General features: G+C 35.4%; 1 protein-coding gene across 1 annotated transcript in view; it reads left to right on the forward strand.

Annotated features, from left to right (window-relative positions):
• Positions 1 to 23,717, forward strand: part of LOC149788633 (gamma-tubulin complex component 6-like) — a 129,455-nt gene that overhangs the window by 20,094 nt on the left and 85,644 nt on the right. The window contains exons 9-14 of the mRNA XM_089974721.1: positions 1,664 to 1,809; positions 7,322 to 7,529; positions 11,397 to 11,692; positions 15,650 to 15,722; positions 21,312 to 21,421; positions 22,539 to 22,630. Coding sequence (XP_089830847.1) covers positions 1,664 to 1,809; positions 7,322 to 7,529; positions 11,397 to 11,692; positions 15,650 to 15,722; positions 21,312 to 21,421; positions 22,539 to 22,630 — 925 coding nt within the window. The remainder of the gene's footprint in view (positions 1 to 1,663; positions 1,810 to 7,321; positions 7,530 to 11,396; positions 11,693 to 15,649; positions 15,723 to 21,311; positions 21,422 to 22,538; positions 22,631 to 23,717) is intronic.

Here is a 23,717-nt window from a genome sequence, read left to right on the forward strand (position 1 = left end):
TAATAGGTTATTAATGCATACCTTCATATTTGGTAAAATTATAAAATTGGTTGATGCATGTGGATCACTTTTATTTCTAAGGGGGTGGTCACCAGTTATTATGTACTTTTGAGAGAGTGATGTATGTAAGGTGAAGTTGTTTGCATTTAAAACATGCACAGTGGAGAGAATGTTGGCATACCTCTATGCTACATTAATGTAATGTGGATGATATTTCTTTGGATATTGTACTTTTGGAAATTGCACATAATGTAAGCACACTGCTAACTAAAATGACTGCTCCCATGTGCTAAAAAATCAGCCTGAATTAGTCTAAAGTACACTATCCACAGCAGCTATTAAAATAGTGAAAATGAATTTGCCAGACTAGACAATTCCAGCTTCTGAAAGTGCAATGAATGAATTACTAAATATATAAAATGTAAAAACAAGTTATTGGCTCTTGTTTGTACTATTTACCTCTAAAGTTCAGGAAGTGAAAATGACCAAGTGGAGCTAGTACTTTTTTGAAAGGTGCACATCTGGAGTAAGGCCAAGCTGTATACTCTATAACCCATATTACACCTATCAATCATACACCAAAATAAAGGGAATTAAAGGTTCTTTCAATTATACCTAAGATATACAAGGTTATTTTTAAATAGCCAGTATAACCAGTGAGGAAAGCCATGGAAATTCTTTTCTTTAAAATTCTAACCCTATGCAAAATACGAAACTGTAGAGCACCACCTAAGCTGCTCAATTTTTTAGCACAAAATAACTACTTTTTTGCCAAATGTGAGGTTATGAACATATGTGTATGACTTCATATCTAAACAATTTTTAAAGCTCAATTGCAGTTTTATGTTTTTCAAATGCTACTAAATTTGTTGCCATGGTGTTCTATTATCAACTACATTTGTTAGGAAATTGTTTAAATTTTGGGGCCAAAAAGTACCTTCACCTTAGATAATTAATCTGACCATATAGTAGTTATCTACCTTGGATATTGTTTCACTCATGGAATTACTTCAGACAATGGAAATTCTTGTGAAAGGAATATACCTTAGTATTTCTTCAAGTAATATTTCAAATGCCAGTATCAATTTTTTACTGACATATAAAGGATAGAAAATTTAGAATAATACTACAGAGCAGTCTCTTAGACTAGTTGATTGTATCTTGTATAGCAATATATAAGGAGTTATGTTCTTTCACCTGATCAGCGCAAATTAGCATGGTTGCAAGGGTAATGTTGTTGTGGGTTTTAACGCCATTTTTCAGCACATGATAGGCTATGCATGGTGGTCAGTATTAATGGTGAAGGAAGAACCCAGGAAAAGCAAGGGAAGAACCACCGACCCATGAGAAGCTACTGGCAAGGTTTCTCACATACTCACATTGTGTTGCAAGGGTAACTATTCATGTCAACCCTCCAAATTATCAGCATTTTCATTACTTTAATTCAGCTTTAAGAGTTAAGATGTATGTTGTACCTAGTATTTGCCATTTATGAATGAATGTATTTTTCATTTACAACATATATTTTCATTTACAATATAATGTATTTTCATTTACAACATGTATATGTTTTTTTATTTACAATAGAGTTGTTTCAATTACAACATAATACATATTTTCATATGTAATATATTATTTAATTTCAAACAATTTCCTTTATCAGCTATCTGAAGATGAGGGTTTTATGGATCCAGACATGAGTTCCTCAACAACTACATCAGCTCCTGATTCAGGTTATGAGGAAGACATCTGGGACCAGGCTTTAAGACACATTCCTTGTCAGCATTACACCTGGGAGACAATAGGCCGGTGAGTGTGGTTATTAAATACACGAGTTGCGTCTGAGTTTTCATAACAGATATAGATATAAGTATCACATTTCTGGAAATGAAGCAGTGTTGTCATCAGGATTAAGATTTACATAAAGTTTTAAAGGTTTCATGTATGGAGTAAACAAGGCTCATTAGATCATTCTAGAAGGTTATTTTCCATTAGGTGTGTTGTTTTTATAAAAAAAATGCCAATTGTGACCACAGGTCAGGTCAAGACAAAATTGGTATAGATCACCCAGTGTGCTATTTTTCTAAGAAATTAAACAAGCACCAGAGAAATTATTCCACAATCGAGAAGGAACGTTTGGCTTTAATACTGGTGCTTATGTAATCTTTTCTTTAAAAAATTAGCCCATTGGATGATCTACACCATTTTTCTCTTCTTGAATCAATACTGCTCCATGCCCAACATCACTTGCATCAACAGACAGTTTAAATGATTGACTGAAATTTGGAGCTGTAAGAACTGGTGCACTCTTAAGTATGGCCTTTAACTTATCAAAAGCCTCGTGACATTTTTCAGATCAATGAAACTTGTTTTTCTTGATGAATACATTTGTGAGTGGGTCAGTGATTATGGAAAAATTGGAACAAAATTTCCGATAGTATCCAGCCATACCCCAAAATCACATCAGTTGCTTTTTACTGATAGGCATAAGGAATTCAGAGATAGCCTTGACCTGAGCATCCATTCGTTTAACTTGTTCATGTTCCACGATATGTCCTAGAAATGTTAAACAAGCACGGCAAAACTCACTTTTAGATAAATTAATTGTCAAATTTGCATCAGTGAGTCTGTCAGAGAATTTCTGAATTGTTGCTAAATGATCTTTTCAGGTGTCATTGTAGATGACAACATCATCGATGTTAGCATCACAATTATCTAGACCAGATGTAATCCTGTTCATTAAACTTTGAAACCTACTAGGCGAACATTTCACCCCAAACAGCATCACTTTACATTGATAAAGTCCATCTGGAGCCACAGATGCTGAAATTTTTCTTTGCCCTTTCTGTCAGTGGAATTTGTCAAAATCCTTTCAGAAGGTCAAATTTGGTGACATACTTTGCATTTCCAATTTTATCAATGCAGTCATCGATTTGTGGTAACAGAGATGAATCTGTTTCAGTCTCACTGTTCACCTTTCTATAATTAGTGCACATGTAAAAAGTATTATCTGATTTCGAAACAACTAGACATGGTGAACTCCAGTCACTTTTACTCGGCTCTATGAAATCATTCTCCAGCAAATACTGAATATCTTTATTTAAGCATTCCAGTTCAAGAGGGTTCATCCTCTGTATGTGTTGTTTCACAGGTGTGGAATTTATAATTTGAATGTCATGGTAGATTTTATTTGTTCTTGTAGGAACATCTGCAAATAAGTGCTCAAATTCAGATAATAACTGTTTTAGTTCATTCTATTCTTGTTGCAAATGTGAAAGTTTCTGACCCAGATTATTCATAATTTCTGAATTCTGAAGATTTATTCCAACATCAATACAGTGCAGTTGCATTCCTTTTCTTAAATCCTCAGTGTGTGGGACAGGTACAACTAAATTAACTGCATGATTAACCTGGCTATCTCTCTCAATATACTGGTACTCCTTTAATTTACTTTCATCCCTGGAGTACTATCATTATAATTTAACTCATTCATTTCCTTCTTATCTTTCTAAGGGCTGTAATTAATCTGAAGAAAAGTTTGAAGAATGAGCAAGAGAGACAGAACTCTATCACCAGACTCAAATGTTCTCTCCATTGTAGTTCTGTTGAACCATAATTTCACTTCTGACTCAGATTTTACCCTTGATCAGATTAGACAGATTTGGGCCAAATTGAGTAAAAATCATTATCAAAGCTTTTACTTCTGTTTTAGTTTTAATATTCCTCAAACGAATTGCCTCTGATAATCTTGTTGACGCACACATAATTGGTTAACAGGTATTGGCTGCCTGACTTGGTCTGATGTAAGGGACTAATACAATCTACCATTATTTTGCTAAACGGTTCGTGAAAGGCAGGAATAGGTTGCAGATGAACCTTAGGTATCTTCTGATTGGGTTTTCCTACCATTTGACAGGTGTGACAAGATCTGCAGTACTTACAAGGATAACTTTAAATTTTTTGGCCAACAGAAGTGATTCACGATCTTGTGATAAGTCTTATTAATCCCTAAATGACCAGCCAAAGGAGTTTCATGTGCCAGACTAAGAATTTCCTGTCTGTATGATTTTTTTTGAACTACAATCTGATAGCTCGCTAACCACTCAGCACCAGCAGGTACCTCAGGTGGTCTCCATTTTCTCACAAGAATCCCATTCTTAATGAAATAACAAACAGGTACTACTGTGGCTTCAGTTTCACTAATGGCCCTTCAAAATAAAAAAGGAGATCTCAGGTTCGACAACATTTGTCATTTTGTCACCCTGATTAGAATAAAGAAAATTAGTGGTTAAAAGAGGATCACTGTCATCAGTACCTTTTGAAAAATCTGAACAAGGAGTGAAAGTGACCTCATCAAAAGCCTGACTAATACATGTGTCAGCTAAAGGAATACTTTCCTGATCAACATCATTCTCAATAGCTTTCTTTGCCATAGCTCTAGTAACTGCATAAGCTGGGAATAAATCAGGGAATTCTTTACCAATAGGATTAACTTTCTGTTCCAAACAAGGTTTGTCAATTGCAAGTGGATTAACCACAGCCTTATCTCCAGCTTGGTCATTGCCTAGTAATAAATGAATGTCCTCAATGGGTAAAGAAGACACTGTTCTGACATGGGGCCTGAGACCAGGTCTGATGACAAATTTACACAATGGAGAGGAATATTAACAAAGCCACACTCTACTCCCTGAATAAGAACACTCTCATTAGAAGAAGATTTCTCTGAAAAAGGCAAAGTACCTGATAATAAACAACTCTGAGAAGTTCCTGTGTCCCTTAAAATTTTAATAGGGATAGGACTGGCCAAATCACCCATGAATGATACAGAACCCTTTGACTTGAATGGTTCATAACTCTGCATAATAAAATCAGACTGGGATTTATTAGACCCAATATATGACTTTGACCTTGACGTAGGAAGAGACTAGAATTTTTGATCAGTCTTATCAGAAACTTGATTTCTAAAAGTTGTGCCAGATCGAGATTTAGAAGGGCTTGTATTAGGCTGAAATACTTTTTTTAACAACAGATGGCTGAGTGGAAGACTTATTTACAAAAGAAACTTTTTGAGCTAAGCAGTATAAGTAGCATTTACCAAAGTTTCGACCTTAAGTCTTAATGTCACTATGGACGCATTTCTTGAACTCCTCAACTAATTTGAGTTGTCTGAGATTTTCATATGCCTTATTAAACTTATTAAACTTCTTAGAAGAGCACCACCTATCAAATTATTGTGCTTTTTCCCATGTAAATTTGACATAGGTCTGGTCAATTAATTTTCTAGAGTTCCTAAAACCTTGTCGATAAGCTTCAGGTACCAAATCATAACCCTTCAAAATATATTCCTTAACCACATCACAATAAGAACTCTGCTGTAGTGACAGTGAAATGTAAATATCACAAGCTTTGCCAGTAAGTACACATTGTAATAATACAGTCCAGTGTTCTCTTGGCAGTTTAAAATTTTCAGCACTTTTCTATATATAAAAAAATATTGATCTACTTCTTTTTCCTGAAAAGGGGGTACTAACCAGATATTTCTTTAAACATCAAAAGTGGGGGAGTGTTTTCCACTTGACAGCTTTTATTTGTTTAATCTTATTTGAAATTCACTTTCGTCCTTTTTGCATTTGCATTAGCCTATCTCTCTTCTTTTTGCAACTGCATTTTCATCTCTCTTTCCTCTTTATCTAACTGCATCTGTCTTTCTTTAAGCTCAAGCTTTCCTAACTCAAATTCCATCTTGTATTTTAATTTTAATTCCTTTACTTTTATGTTAGAGTTTGATGAGACTTACTAATCAAATCCAAAGCACTTTTATCCAAAACATTTGGACCAAAATATTTTTTATTTCTTGCTTCGTCAAAGAAGCTTTTGCCTCAGAAAGATCACATTTTCTGGCAAACTGAATCAATTCATCTTTTTTCAAGTCCAGCATACAATGTTACATTACAAATTTATGTAAAGAAATAAAAATTTTTTAAAAACTAACCAGCAAACAATTAAATGAAATATACATAACACTTACCCTCATAAAGGAAAAGAAATATTTAGACAGTAAAGATTTCTTTTTACTTTAAATCAAATATACATGTTATAAAAAAAGATCATAATATGAAATCTTTTGAATGACACAAAGTATACATGAAAGAATATATTTCTATACATGTGAAAGTTAACGCGACCAGCGGCAATCATATTAGTGCAATAATATAAAATGTACCCCTCACAAGCGGCCGCATTTTATTTGAATATGTATCCAGAACCAGTATTTTACTCATAATGTGTGTTAAGTAATCCGATTTATGTTTCCCCAATGTCAGGTTTTCTTTACTGAAAGAAGTGTTGAGTAAAGTACATTTACCACTATGGTTAATATTATATCATTTACGCCTCATGAGAAGCCAAATTTATTCCATAAAAATCGAGAAAGATTCAAATTTTAATCCATACAAAAGGGTATGTACATTTAATCCAATTAGCCTTACTGCTGTGTTATCATAAGATGTCCAGTTTAGTCACTGATAATTCTTAAGATTACAATTATTGAACAGTGGTAACAGCTGAGAAGTGGCAGTATTGATATACAATACCCAAGTCAGCAGGAAAATGGTTTGATAGCCTTTATGGCTTCCCTTAGTAAGATGTTGAGCTTGTTCACTTTGATAATCAGTGGCTATTACTACTGAAAATTCCTGTCACCCTTCCCTGTAGTGTGGTCATCCTGTTAAAGGTTTTAGTGAAGTTAAAACTGGTTACATCCAGAATACCAGTGGCTACCTAATGGGTATGAAAGGGCCTTAACCTGTACAATTTACTTCCCTTTAAGTATATTGTTATATAAATAGAAAGACGTTTGTCATTCATGGAGGGATGAATACAGAACTAGCAGAGAGAGTAATCCGTAAAGATTATGTGATCAGGAAAGTAATTCTGGAGAAACATTTGTAACTGAAATATACATCCATTGACTGAAAAAGTCATTTCAAGTAGGTAATGAAAATCTTCATTGGCATCTTTAAGATTGCCTATTAATTGTAAAGCAAGGAATCATCAACAGAGAGCATAAATTGAACCAGAATCACTGATATTAAAAGCCTAAATTGGTTTCTAAAATCACATATAAACTTTAACTTAGTTGTTGTTTTCATATCAGCATATATTGTCTTATTAAATTTTTATGTTGATTTGTTATTTCAGCCATAGGGTTTATGTTTTGCTCATTTATCGTTATTATCAGGGGGAAAAAGTGCTTCTGCCCTTGCATGGAACCTTCAAACAGCATGTTTGACATTAATTGCAGTATACCATTTGTTCACAGTGAACCAAAGCCACGGGAGAAGCCATTTCTGAGTGAGGCAGGACCGAGAGCTCTTGATGAGTGGTACAGTATGAAGATGCATGGAATAGCAACCATGTGTCCAGATGTGTTTATCCCACCTCAGATTTTGCTGAATAAGGATTCCTTAACAGAGGATGTCCTGAACCTATTAATTGCTGTACCCTCAACAACATTCATTCTGGACAAGGTTTGTTAGATGCATTATATTGCCCTCTGTTATTTTTTAAAATAAGTATTAGTCTTTTCTTTATTTCCATTTATTAAAAAGTTATCTTTATGTGAACATTCTTTATAACCTGATTGTGTAGCCTTGTGTCTGCTGTGCATCATCTAGCTGTGTTTTGTCATCCATCCATTTTTGCTATTATCAGCTTTTCAAAAGTAATGAAAGAAAAACACTTTACCGATAAAGATCATATTTGGCAGGGAATCGTGTGACATCCAGGCCTTCTCTGAATTTTTTTCTTCTATCAGGCCCCTTGCCGGTCAATAAAAACTGGCATGGACATTTAAGCCTAATACTGCTGAAGTAGGTGTGGGTTGCCTTCATCTTTCCTTTCTGCAATAAAATTCATCTTGAGTGTAACAATTAACATACCAACCCAATAATGATAGTATTTTTTTCTTCATAGTATCATTACAGTTAAATGTCATTTAATCTTTAATTGATTAGGTAAAAAGCTTGTTAACCCCTCATTTCAGTCTTATTGGACATTGCCCATAACTTACTCAGTGCTGTTCCATTTAAACTTACATGGTACACAGGGTAGGCAATTTAAAAAAAATATATGCCAGGGTACTTTGACTTCACACAGTTCATATTAAAATGATAAGAAATGTCTAAATTGCATCTATTGGTGAGTACCCCACTTTAATAGTGCCTTCCCTGGGTCCCATGTATGTTTTAATGGAACAGCCCTCAGGGTTTTATCAATATTCCCAATACTCTCAGCCAGGAAGGGGAATATTTTTTATTTTCTATCCTTTAATTTTCTAGTTTTAATTTATGATAATGAAGTTTTCACATAGAATTTTATCTAAATCCAGATCTGGTTGGGGTGCAAATTTATTTACAGCCATTACTTTAGCTTTAATTAATGGAAAGTGGATGATAAAGAATTTCTTCATGTTGCCATTATTAAACAAGGAAATGATTCATTAAAGTCACAATAATTGCAATGACAATAGCTGGTAAAGGAAAGTAATATTTCCATTGGTTGGAATGTTACCACATGATCAAAATGAATTGAGTTTATTTCTGTATGAACTGTAAGGAGAACTACTTTTCTAAGAATACCCACTTCTATAAATAGAATCACGTGTACAGCATAAGATAAACACTGTCAGTGAAGGCAGACACAAAGTAAGCATCAAAAGAAAAGAACATTCTAACAATTTTTTTTAAAAATTTGGCTTCCATTGGTTGAAGGACTGGTATTATGATGTCTTTATTACAGTCAAGCAGGACAATCCAAAGTGATATAAATAGCTACGAAACAGAAAACACCAAACATGTATTACTATGTTCAATTAAGATTTCTGTTTTATAATGATGTAAACAAAATAACATAATGAATAATTGAAATTTCAATTATAAGAGTTTAACGTTTTTTCTGAGTTTATCGTGGTATAAATTGTCAGTTGCTGACTCATACAGCTTACATAACGCCCTTCTAGTATAGTGCCCAGTTGCCATCATGGATCCATTTAAGCCCACTACCATTATGGATTCCTCTGAGACAAGGCCATCATGGATCAGTGTTGAATGGCTCCAGCTTGTGTCACAAAATACCAACTCAAAAATGGTGATGATACAGTCCTGCATGCCATGTACCATGTTCAGTGTGGTAAAGGTGAACCACCAATTTTACGGCAACGGTTGGTCCAACACCTTTTAGTTGGGACAAAATTATGAGAGGGCACTTGAAATTCCCAACATAGCCAAATTAATTTACTGGGCACACACTGACTTGGATTGTTTACACTGCAGTTGTTGGTAGTGATACTTGTATTTTGTGTGATTCTTAGCTTATTTTACTTACATTTAACCCTAGCTATGGCTTCTCAGAAAGAGGCAAGTGTCATTGGTGTTGTCAAGCATAAACACCAGTCAATATCGATGCAAGATAAAGTAGAACTGTTGAACAAACTTTACCATGGTGTTTCCATGTGAAAGCTGTGTGACACATTTGGTATTGGTTCATCAACTGTTTACAATATAAAGAAGCAGAGGGACGAAATATTGAAATTCTATTCAGACAGTGATTCCAAGAAGTGAATGAACATTAGGTTTGACAACGTCGGAGTGACAGAGTGGACTTGTTGGGCAGGATGGTAATGGAACAAGCTAAGTTAAATTATAGACATTGTTCTGAATCCTGATAAAAGCAATGAAAATGATGAAGATAATAGAGATGAATATGAAACAGATTTAGCTGAAAGACTTACTATTGACAATTTAATTGAGTTGTTGATTGAATTAATCAAAGGGCTAGAACAGAACAAGAGCTAATGAATTTTTATTTGATGCATGAAAAGTTACACAGGGAAAGATCAAAATACATGAAACAACTTTGCTTGAATGAAATATTTAAAAAGATAGCCAAGATAAATGTGTATCAGAGCAGTACATCTGAATATCCTGTGGCTTCAACTTCAAGAACCCTGGATGTCTCACCTGCAGCATCAGAAATCCATGATGAAGCAATCAACTATGTAACAGACCTTTGTGATTAACTCTACAGTTCCAGTAAAATTCTAACTTTTAACAGTTGCCACTTTGATAGTGGTAGTACAGCAAGTACAGTAATTAATAAACCTATCTGTGATGTTTAAATATTATTACATGTTCTCAGTTGGTCCAGCCTGGCTTTTGAACCATGGGTGCTGGAAAATCAGTGATTTACTTGTAATAGTAATGGCAACATTACAGTCATGGATGCCTAATACCATGCCAGACCGTTTACAATACAATCTGAGATCATTTAGGCCGTCTCACTGTCTACTTTGCCTTTGGTCTTGACAGGTTTCACCAGCCACACCATGCATCATACTATATATCTGTGTCACCTCATTCTTCATGATTTGGTGACTCAGTCTCAACAAGTCCATCATCATTAATTTACTTGATCCAAATAAGAATTAGCCTTCCACACATTGATTGAGGAAGTATTTGGCTGCTGCTACATGAGTTTGGCATGCCTCATTTTGTTCCAGCTGTGGTAGTCGTAAACATAACATTCAAACACAACTATTCCAAACATAGACAACTTTCCTTAGTCTTCATCTCAGAGCTCTTTCAGGCTTGGTTTGACCTGATGGGGCTTATACTTGCAGCACAACAAGCTATTTTCTCAGATAGTTTGGCAGCTTTCAGAGATTTTATGATTCCTCACATACTTTACGGGGATCAGAAATGACACATTCTTCAGGTAAGGGGATGTAACTCCCTCCACTTTTTACCTACTCTCCTATAGTATTGTGATCTGGTAATATGTTTGAAGAAACCAATTTTTAAATTTTTTTTTACATTTACTGATTGATGTGGAGAACCATTGTACAAACTGCAGTTTAATGGTGGATGGTTTGCTTGCATGTCAGCAATTTGCGTAGGAGTTCAAAGCCACTGGACTGACAGGTGGTTGATTCTGAGAAGGATATGAAATTTTGGAAAGATTTGGTGCATTAGATTGATAGAATAAGGATTAGACTTGCTGTCTAGATACAAAGGTCAGTCATTGTTTTGGAACATTTAATTGTGAACCTCCCAAAATCTAAATTTTACAGATAAAAAATTGTACCATTGAGTTGCAGATTGTACTTTTTGTTCTCCAGCATGGTCTTTGTGGTCAGAAAATAATAACTGGCAAAGAGCAAGTTGTTGTTTGAAGTCTGGATTTGTAGGAAGGTCTGTCCTCCTGCAATCTGATGTGGTAACATTTTATTTTGACAGCTTTTATATATTTTACTTTAAGATATGCTGTTGACACTGGTGTTTTATGTTAGTCATTCTGTGGAAATATTTGAAACATTCTATTCATCCTTATTTTTGCAGGACATGCAGTGCTTTAGTGTCAGGGAAGGAATCTACATGAGTGGCATGACTCCTGAAGGAATGCATGCATTGCTTCAGGATTTCATGGAATGTGGACAAAACTATTACAGGCTTGTCCTGTTTTCACAGGCTCCAGTTCTTGATTCTTTTTACTGTGCTGGACTGGTTTACCAGGCCTACACTACAGCTGTCAGGAAAGTCTTACAACACTATCGAGCTGTGATTCTATCCCTACCACATGACAAAACCCTCATACAGCTCAAGTTCATCCTCAACAGGGTCTTCACTCAAATGCAGTAAGGAAATTTTTAGTGCTTGTTATGACATAATTCATGTTTTTTTTAAATCTTTTGAATAGTTATTTATATGGTAATCTTGAAATTAGAATTTATGAAGCAATCCTTTTCCCACATATATTTAACCATATCAGTATTTCTGTAGATGCTTGAAAGTACTGTGTTGAATTAGGGCAGTTTTCTACCTCCAGTTTTATAAGAGAAAAATAAATAAATTTTGTGATTGTTTGGGTTATTGTGTCATTCAGTATACAAGTCAGACTGTTGCTATAGACATTTAGTGTACAAGTGCTTGTGCTGTAAACAGCTGACTGTCTCATTGTATGTGGAATGTTATGGAGACTCCTACATTACATCACCATCCATACAACCATACAAACTGTGGCAGTTGCCTGTCTGCCAGTACTGTTGATGTGTTCGATGTTGATGGCATATCACTGGACAGATACCACAATATTCCTAGAGATATAATTCCTTCTTATTCCATTCCACTAGGCATGATACACAGTCACAAATGTGGTGCTGGAGAAAGATAATTTACCCACCCCCTGAGTTTGGGATAAATGAAGAACTGTTGATTACTCCCATCCCCAGTCACCCACTGACACTATCTGCATGTAGGTGTCAGGCTCATTCAGTTTTGGCAGGGTTGGATTTTCCGTTTTCTTTGAGTGCCACAGTAAGTTCAGTGGTTAGCATGCTGGACCAAAAGGGTGTGGGTTTGAATCCTAACATTGGAGCAGCCTTGGTCATCAGCTGTGGTGTGTCCCTTGGGCAAAGTACTTTATTCCAATTGCCTTGGCACTAATTAACCTACTGTTGGGGGGCCCTGAGTGGCCGAATGGTCTAAAGCGCTCTTCGTTACGGATCACTGCCATCTCACCCCTGTCTGCGGCAGTTTGAGTCTCGGATTCAGCCAGTGTGGGTATGTGAGAAAGCTTGCCAGTAGCTTCTCCTGGGTTGGTGGTTCTTTCCTGGGTTCTTCTTCCACCATTAATACTGGCCACCATGTATAACCTATTGTGTGCTGGAAAATGGCATTAAACCACACAACAACAACAACAACAACATTAACAACAACACCAGTTATGTCTGGAATGGTTAGCTTTGTGTGAGGTTGAGGGGTAGAATCCATTCTTATACACTGGGGGGATTTGCCAGATCAGCCAGATCCTATGATTTCTGCATCCTGGTCTGTGACTTTCTCTGCTGGACAAGATTACAGTCCAGACAAGACACATTTTGGCAGGCTAGCATCATTTGCAGATGATAGATTTCTTTGCAATGAGATGGAACCATGAAGTGCCCTCAGACAATTGAATCAGGTTTTGGGAAATGCCATCACTTCAGTTTGTCTCAAACAATGATTGCTGCTCATTAAATATGCAGCACCTTCTCAGGCTTTTTATAAAGAAAGGAATTAAGTTTGATGGGTTCAGGGGATGGTACCCTAGGGATCCCATTAATGACAATTTAACCTAGTCACAAACGTGGGTAAGAAAACACTTATTTCTCATTAATGGTGTAGACATTGTGTGTCACATGATCTACAATTGTGCTGCCTTTGCATTTGAGGAATGGTTTTTCCTTCACATAGGGACTTCAGTCATGTTTCTCTCAAAAGATAACCTTGGTAGAGCTTGGCTGCACTTACTCCTCCTATTACCTAGTCAACAGATATTATAATGAATGTATCTGAGGGAGAATGTAAAATAAATTATGTTTCACATTACTATGAAGCCCTCCTGCTTACCACAGATGTGAGCATCCATGTTCATGTTTTGCTCCAGGTTAAACTGAATAGAATTTGGTTAATGGGTGACCACCTAGTGGTGGCAAAGGTGTCTGGGAAGAATTACTTCACCCTGCAGATGCTATGGTTAATGCAGTTATTTTTCCTTTTAGAAGGGCTGGATTGAAGAGATAGCTGAATGTATTTAGTAACATAAATGCAATTGGGAAATTATTCTCAGATAAACATAATTTACTATAAAATTTACTTTCTTGGATATTGCATTATGCATTAAAAGGCTCTGCTTAGTCTTCAGTTACTAATTAATGTAAAAGTTCGAGATTAATGTAAAAGTCAGTGTTTAATGTTAGTGATTAATGTAAAAGTTAGTGATTAATGTAAAAATTAGTGATTAATGTTAGTGATTTAATGTAAAAGTTCGTGATTAATGTAAAAGACAGTGATTAATGTTAGTGAATAATGTAAAAGTTAGTGATTAATGTAAAAGACAGTGATTAATGTTAGTGAATAATGTAAAAGTTAGTGATTAATGTAAAAGACAGTGATTAATGTTAGTGATTAATGTAAAAGTTAGTGATTAATGTAAAAGACAGTGATTAATGTTAGTGATTAATGTAAAAGTTAGTGATTAATGTAAAAGACAGTGATTAATGTTAGTGAATAATGTAAAAGTTAGTGATTAATGTAAGACAGTGATTAATGTTAGTGATTAATGTAAAAGTTAGTGATTAATGTAAAAGTTAGTGATTAATGTAAAAGACAGTGACTAATGTAAAAGACAGTGATTAATGTAAAAGTTAGTGATTAAAAGACAGTGATTAATGTTAGTGAATAATGTAAAAGTTAGTGATTAATGTAAAAGACAGTGATTAATGTTTGTGATTAATGTATAAGTTAGTGATTAATGTTAAAAACAGTGATTAATGTAAAAAAAACCCAGCAATTAATGTAAAAGACAGTGATTAATGTAAAAGTTAGTGATTAATGTAAAAAAAGCGATTAATGTTAGTGATTAATGTAAAAGTTAGTGATTAATGTAAAAGATAGTGATTAATGTAAAAGACAGTGATTGATATTAGTGATTAATGTAAAAGTTAGTGATTAATGTAAAAGACAGTGATTGATGTTAGTGATTAATGTAAAAGTTAGTGATTAATGTAAAAGATGGTAATTGATGTTAGTGATTAATGTAAAAGTTAGTGATTAATGTAAAAGACAGTGATTGATGTTAGTGATTAATGTAAAAGTTAGTGATTAATGTAAAAGACAGTGATTGATGTTAGTGATTAATGTAAAAGTTAGTGATTAATGTAAAAGACGGTAATTGATGTTAGTGATTAATGTGAAAGTTAGTGATTAATGTAAAAGACAGTGATTGATGTAAGTGATTAATGTAAAAGACAGTGATTGATTTTAGTGATTAATGTAAAAGACAGTGATTAATGTTAGTGATTAATGTAAAAGTTACTGATTAATGTACTTATTGGAAGATAATTTTTAGGATACTGTTAACCAGTTTCATGATGACAAGCTATGACTTAAGACAAAATAGACATTTCTTACAGTGTTTTTAACCAGTCTTACTGGTACATACACGAGGTTGAAACAGTGGTGTTCTGAGATCAAGGACAAGGTTGTTGTTGTTATGGGGTTTAACATTATTTTTCAGCACAAGATAGGCTATAAATCGTGGCCAGTATAAATGGTGGAAGAAGAACCCGGGAAAACCTCGGAAAGAACCACCGACCTATGAAAAGCTACTGGCAAGCTTTCTCACATATCCACATTGGCTGAGCCTGAGACCCTAACCCACACAAGCAGAGGTGTGATGGCAGTGATCCGTAGCATTGAGCGCTTTAGAACACTTGGCCACATGGGGGCCCCCAGGACAAGGTAATTCCCAATGTGTTCCTGAAGATTTTTTCAATATGTTGTCCAAAGGACTAGTCAGTTGGTGAAAATATTTTGCATATAATTATTCATTGTATCCATAATCTAGAAATTGTCTGACTTGGACTTTCAGAGTTCAGTAAATTGATCACTAATTGACAGCATGTTACCAGCTCATTACAGTTTGAGGACCTGCCACAATAAGTCAAAGACTTGCCACTAACTGGGATCCTCTAGTTCTGGATGAGTGGGCCCTGGTCCTTATTTTCAACATTTGCATGTGTACATAAAATTTGTAATTCTTATTTTTGCAGGTATTTAAGTCAACTCTGTAAGTGTGATAAACCTGTACAAGTAGACAGAGTCAATGAGTCTGACTTTCCCAAGGTAACTTGATTTTCTATCCTAGTCTTTATTGTCGATTTCATTTTTTAAATAATTGATTCTATGCGTGACTTTGTAAAAGCACAATTTTTTTTATTACTTGAACACTCTAAAATCAAGTGAAAATTGTATCTTGAGATAAAAATTAATAACAGTTATAAAGATCATTTCTTGCATTTGATAAAAATTTAAAGGGTTTGAAATGTTTTCCTGGTTCTCGAATTTTCAGATTCATTCTTGTATTTGGATGAATTCCATTATTTGTTCTGTCCATTCATCTCTTTCATTAGATGCAAACATTATACATGATTACAGTATTTGTAAAGTATGTTTTAATTGGTTCATCTAAACACTGGATGGCAGTTTCAGTTAATGAAAAGCAGTGTAGAAAATAACTTGTCACATGTATATGTTATGGTATATTGGAGAAATCAGCTGTATAAATGCATCTCAGATCATGTTTAAAGAATATAATTTAAAAAATGAGCGTGTTAGATCACAGTGCAGACATGAGATCACTGAAAAAGGGAGTAAAAAACAAGTTTAAGTGGGAATGGCTGAGATAAAAGACTGTGAATGGTATTTAAGTCAGGCTCCATTGAAAAATAAATATACCAGGATGAGGGATGTGTACTATATGCAACGGCAAAATTATGTATTGATCATCCAGAAAAAAGAAATTCACAAACATTTAAAGTTGGAAAAACATGCTAAAAATACAAAGCAAAGAGAACCTAATACAAGATTATTCATTCAGTATCAGCAGGAATAAAAAGGCAATTAGAAATATTGTTCACAAAAGTGGTTTGTGAGACATAAGATAAAGTGATTATGTTCAAATGCAGCAGTCGTATGTTTCATGGTAAGGCCAAAATTATTTGTATCATTGCAAATAAGTTCTCTATTTGCCTACATTGCTGCAGTATTTTATTTTAATCAGATATTTCCTTTATGTAATTGTTGACTTATTAAAGAATTTATAGTATGATAGCAAGCATCGCATCATACAGTAAATAAAATAGTTACAAGCCAAAATTAGTTTCTCAGTATTCTCTGAAAGTAAGCCAGAAAATTGTTGAATCACTTTCAGATCTTCTAGTCCCCAACGGCTTTTTTGTACTATGAACATAAACTGAATGTTTGGTTGGTATCAGTTTTAAAATTTGTAATTTGTAACAAAAGTCTAATGATTTAGAAAAGTCAGGTACTGCCATATTTCTTCTTCAGATAAGTTATCCGATCATAATACCCTAAGAGAATGACTGCTATCTTGCAAATCCTACCCTCCTAGTCTAACTGAAGAGTTACTTGCCCACATAGGAGGCAGTTAGATAGAGTTATCTCTCCTTTAAACAGATATTGGTGTCATATTTCAATCAGTAAATCATTTACTACTTAAGCTTGTGCTGAGTAGATTGCTTTCTCAGGATGGGACCTCACAATCCACCTACCAGAATTTCGGAAGTTATTCTATCTTAAAGTGAGTTGGAGTTTTCTCTTTGAAGGAATGTATACTATTTATATTTTTTCTTTTTTCTTTTTTTTTGATGACAGAGTTTTCTGTCTTTTGTAAAATTATCATTTTGTTGTATGTAGACACATGTGCCAATTTTATTTACCGGCATGGGTTGCTAGTACATCCTGTGATATTGGTGCAGTTCCATTTTATGTGCAGATATTGTGTGTTACAGAAAAAATAAATTGCTGTACATTTTTCACTATTGTCAGATACATATACTTAAGTTTTATATACATAGTTTTAGTCATAATATCCACTTTATACTTATTACATGTGGTGCTTTGGTGACTTTACCCGTAGAGGTACTTTGTTTGGTCTTTACCTACATGCAAGCAACATTAATATTTATTTAAGCAGCCACTTCATAAGTATTAATAGGGAACTTTTTAGTACTGTTACCTGTATAAGCTACAGTGTGTCGCTCTGTATGTCTCCTTTCTGAATTCATACTTGCTGGGCTACACTTGTATATATTGTCTGCACTATTTTTGTCTTACTGATTTAGACCATGGGCAGGATAAAGTGAATCTATGGAAACAGTGGAAACATTGCTACAGTTGTCCCTCCATGAATACATCAGTTATGCACTTCATGGACCAAGAGTCAGTGGGCTGCAGTACTGGTGGCGCAGAAGGAGAATTTCCCGAAGCATACCTTGAGGGACATGGATGCCATCATGATACATGTTGACATCACTTCAGTGAATGATTTACATTTTGATGGGTAACACAGTCCAGAATGCTGATCAGCCACAAAGCAGACCAAGTTATCCCAGTCAGCAGGCTGATCAGCAACAAAGCAGTCCAAGTTATCCCTATCAGCAGCAGCTACAACTCCATCCTTAACTAAACATGACAAACCTCTTTATGCAGAACCAATAGGCCTGATAATGCACAGGTTTGATGGACAATCATCTTTATTGCCTACAATTGAGCAAGCTCAAGATCCAATCAAGCCAATTCAGATACCATCTCACACATCAGAAATATGGTTATGTGGGTCAAATATTCCTGAACCCATCCTAACATAAAGGACTGAACAATGTCATTCAAGATAAAATGACCATTCTTTATTATGCCTGGACTCTGCCAAATGGCTTAGATTGAATCATGTTATCACCACATTCAATCATACCTAGTTAGCCAAAAGACAGCTGGTCTTTGTCCAGTTTGCCTACCTCACACCACACAGGTCTTCTCATATATCAACATTCTCAACATAGTGGCATAAGCCACTGAATTCATCTGGTGTCTAGTTCAGTGCCCTGGTACACAAAGGATGTAGATTCACTCTGTTCTCAGGCCTTTGCTAATGAAAAAGAGCATTTTCGTTGGATTATTTGGTAGTGACCGTACCCCAATCCATTCTGTCCCTATAGACAGTCTTCTCCAACTACATCTCAGACTGCATAGGAGGCATTGGTATCACTACATTCACCTAGAGATGATGAAGTATACTCAAAGTATACTCAAAAGCTCTGCCATCTTTACTAGATCTTAAAATAAGGAGTCAGTCAAGGAAGCCTTTCACTTTTTGCCAGGAGTTTTGATCTCTTCCTTCTCCATCAATAGCCTGGTCTAATGTTCCAAAGTTCCAGCATCAGTTGACTTGTACAAAAGGATGAAATGGCATTCAAACTCCAACCAGAGTCTCAGTGAGTCACTGCCCTTTTAGGTTGTTTACACAGACAATTACATGACCCAAGTATCAACAGACTCTTCTTCTCCTAGTGATTTCTTCAATCAAATTTTAATAGGAGGCGCTATAAAACCCATGTTCCAGTTTTTCACTAAGATACACCAGCAGCAGACCAAGTCACTACAGCAATAACAAAACTCTACCTAGTACATAACAATACACAACAGTAGGTGCAGAATGTTTTTGCAGTTCTATGTTGGTTCTTGGTATGAATGTCAGTCTTTCAGCAAGATGCAAACAGCTTATCATGCCCCACCTCAAATCCCACAGAACATGGGGGGAAATCTGTTTCATGAATAGCTCGCAAGTTAAACACAGCTGCTGAACATTATGTGGCCAATACCATCTTGGTAGTAACAAATCTGCTACTGGCAGGGAGAGAGAGCAGTGATCTCCACTTCTGCCTTTTTCGAATCCACCTTAAAGCCAAGCTAAGATTGCAGCCATTCTTCTAACCTCTTCTTCAATGGTGGCATTGAGGATATACGTGAACAAGCCACCAAAGAGTAAATTTTCCCTTTTAAACAGCTTCAGGCATCAGGGAGGGATTTTCAGAGAAATAAACAAAAGGATATCCCCCCCACAGAGCAGAAATGGAAGACAGTTATCTGATCTTATATTTATAGAAGACCACATTTTTAATTACAAAGATGGATAAGAGGCAGAGAGAAGGTGATCTTTTCATCTTATTTTCTTTCAATGCCAGCCTCCTAATAACAAGAAATGTTATCATCTTCATACTGCCCTAATCAGATATCCCTCTTGGGTAGGCTTCTATTCTTAGCTGCCATGATGATCAGTGGACTGGCAAGTGGCTTCAGTGTTCATGCTTCCTCCATTGTCAAGGGTCCCTTCAGGCTACAGTTGTCACCGAAGATCTGTTCAAGGAAGATGCTCTGCAACAAGAAATTAACAACCTTCTCCAGAAAAGGGTTTTAGAGATCATTCACAATGTAAAATCATCAGGTTTTTATTCAAGACTATTCTTGGTCCCAAAGGTGAATTGCACTTTTGAATCAGTCATAGACCTAAGTGCCTTCAGTCATTTCATTAATGTCCCATGGTTGAAAATCGAAACACTGAGGGAGACTTTGCTATCAGTGTACACCTGCAAGATGCATATCTTCATGTCCCAATTCACAAAGTTACCAGGAAGTACCTTGTGTTTAGCCAGTTTAGCTGTTCAGTGTGCTCCCGTTCAGATTCAGTATCAGTCTCTGGGCATTTACATGTCTGATGGACAGAGTAATGGCCCATTTCAGGAATTCCTGCATGGCAAGGGCATTCAGCTACCTGGAAAACATTCTTCAAATATACCACTTAAGCTATATTTTGGAGCAAGACATGATATCCCTTGTTACTCTCCTCAGCCATGAATTCCATGTCAGCAAGCTCATTGTTTTATCCATTTTGATATGGAGTTCAAAACAAAATAAAGGCAAGTCTCTTGACCTTTGTGTTCTTGTTTGGGATTTAATAAGGTGGCATTTTCAACATCATATTCCAGGATGAGCTTCCACATTAAAAATCCTTCATTCACAAAGAATCAGCTAGACTGGTTTGGGTCTATTGCCACAGTCCAACAGGTTACCTTCACAGATGGCAGCTTTCTAAAAATGTGGTTCAATGACTTCCACTGGAAATGCACAAGGGAAATTTTTCACTTTCATAAAAGCTGTGTCTGACCATTAGAAGTCGATGCATGAAGTGGTTTATCTATCTTAGGGGACCAGAGATGCTCCCTCCACTTCTTACCTATTCTTTTAAGGTATCATGATCAGGTAACATACTTGAAGAAGAACACTTTTGGAGAGGTACAATATGCTTCTTTACTAATACTTACCTTCTTGCAATACACAGTCACACTTTCATTCTTCCTGCAGTTGCATCATTCTTGAGAATGTGCATTTCACTCCAATAATAACCAAATGTATTCTTGGGATTTTTGCACCAATCCCTTTATCAAAGGGACATCACTCTAACTGCCACCTGCTTGGGCATATAATGTTTAGCTTTCTTGTCAAAAACATTTAGCCTAGGATGGCTGGATTTATGAGATACTAATAGTTCTCCTAAGGTATATCAAGCAGGTATTAATGAAGAGATTTACTTTACTAGAAAAATTGGTTTCCATTTTGCCACATAAAGATGTAGGAGTTTTATAAAAGGAAAATTAATTTTAACATCTTCTGAACTAATTATTTTATTTTGTTTTACTGTATCAAGTATGGAAGAACACAATTAAATGGAAACTTTGCATCTGGAAAATGTTTGATATCTTTTCCCAGTTTTGCAAATATATGATGTATTTATTTTTGTAATTTATATTTGGTATTGGAAAATTCATTATCACTGTGTTTATTTTTGATTACCAGGGTGTGCAGCTATTGAGTTACTTATACAGGGAAACCCTGGAAGCATTTAACACTGACAACTACCCCATGATGCTTTCACTACTCCAAACCACTTGTGGGCCATATCTCTTGTAAGTGCCTCCAGTATCCAATGTTTTATGCATGATGTACTTGATCTTCATCTGAAAATGAAAAATCAAATTTCACAGTTGAAAATTGTTTCTGTATGCTTTTGGTGTATTTTGCCAAGATGCAGAATTATCATTGAATAACAAATGTTTGTACAGTTTTGTGAGAAAAGAAATTGATAAAATCACAATGAGAGTACATATTACCATTCTGCATTGTTGTGATTTCAGTTGATGTCAGAATTTTGAAAAGCATGCTGTTAGAAGTAAAATGTGTCATGATTTCTAATTTGTGCCTAAATTATAATATTTTAAACATGATGTGTGTTGTATTCATTAATATAATGTAATTTTCATTTGATAGTTTTGTTGGGTCTTACTTGCAGGTACTTACTTATTTACTTTTCTGTCTGATTCATCTCAATATCTACTTCAGAAACTTCAAAAAGTTCAAAACACAGCTGCTCAGATCATACTTAGAGTACCATGATCAGAGCATACCTCCCCACTGCTCTGTACCCTACACTTTCTATCCATTCAATGCAGAATCATACTTAGAGTACCATGATCAGAGCATACCTCCCCACTGCTCTGTACCCTACACTTTCTATCCATTCATTGCAGAATCAAACATAAAATTTGTTCTCTGTGCTATGTTTCACTTATGGACTCCAGTCCAACATACCTATCTGACCTCACCCATGTGTACACACCAGCAAGATACTTACACTCCTCTTCTGACAATCGTATACTCATTATTCCCACTACATAAATGAAGTCATATGGACAATGTTCTTTTGCATACCAGGCCCCAGCAACACGGAATGAATTGCCCACTGAACTTAGACACAACAACACAGTGATCCCATTCAAGAGTTCTCTTAAAACTCACTTATTTTGACTGCAAGAACAAACTTAAAGACCTAATAATGTTCCCTACCTAAAATATTTACAGCAAATTTTTATGTTTTCTAATTTCATGGTGTTTGTTTTCTGTAAGAATATCATTATATGTCTTTTTGTGTGTTATAGGCATTGTCTAATCTTGTAAAATGCTTAAAGCTTCTGAAGATTAGGCGGTATACAAAGTCCTCATTATTATTATTAATATTACTTGCAGGTTTGTACAGGAATGGGTGTTTAATGGAAATTACAGAGACATCTATGGAGAATTCATGATTAACAGAGATAGAAACTACTTAGAATGTAGAGGTAATTTTTTCTAAATCTCTTTCTGGCATTATTATCATCTCATGGGTGGAATAAAATTGAAGAGGAATCCTTATTATTTCTTCAAATAAATTTCTCAATGATAATATCTTGGAGATCATCCACTGACTTACATATTCAACCCTTCCAAGCAGAAAGGATGTGCACAACATCTTTTGGGGGTTTTTTTAGCAACAAAAGTGCTAAAATAATGTCTGCCTGCTGGGACAGATGTCAGACAAGAGTGATCTTCCTTTGGATAGAGGGATTAGCACCAAATTCCATAAATTGCCAGGTACTACTCATGCCTTGTTGCGCTTTAAGTAATGTCATTACTATCCACATTTGAGTTTTCTCACCCGAGGGAAGTATACTCCATCTCTTTCATGCTCACTTTCACTCATTCACCATCGTAGACAATTATTATGCACTTAATTCTCAGATGTCATGTGATCAGTGAATGGACATCATCTTAGTTGTCAGACCGTAAACAGTTCAGCTCAGTACCTTACATTTTGTATTCTCTGTATCGTAAATGATCACCTGTTTCAGGCAATAAGATCATTGTTATGATTCATTCTGTTATTTATCTTAATTTTGGTGTGGTGTTTCATAGCCAGCTTATCATGATGCTTGACAGATTTCATCCATATGCTTTTGATTTGAGCTTTCAAGATACAAGTATTTGCAACGATGATCAGGATTATATGTGGGGTTTCAATTCTGCATCATCTCAGGCTTCCCACACAATTAACATCAACCTTTGACCACAGTACCACAGCTGGAACATACCATCACAGCACAGACCAGTAGGACAGTACCAACCAACATACTACAGTATTCCACTTGAACCAGGCTTGGACAACCCATCAGTACATACAAACACCAGTACTAACTATGGTGTCACATCACTCATCTGAGTTCAAAGATGCACTCACAAATGCCACCTTCCTTCTGTGATCCAGTGATGTCCTAGGAAAACTCAAACTACCATGCATCAATTTTAAAAAGTCTTCTGATTTCTGCCTCCAGAATCCTATCCACCTTGTCCTGCTCCATCAATGGCCTCATACAAAATACCCATATATGT

This window comes from Sinohyriopsis cumingii, chromosome 11, assembly GCF_028554795.1.
Source record: "Sinohyriopsis cumingii isolate HCF-2022 chromosome 11, ASM2855479v2, whole genome shotgun sequence".
Lineage (NCBI taxonomy): Eukaryota > Metazoa > Mollusca > Bivalvia > Unionida > Unionidae > Sinohyriopsis > Sinohyriopsis cumingii.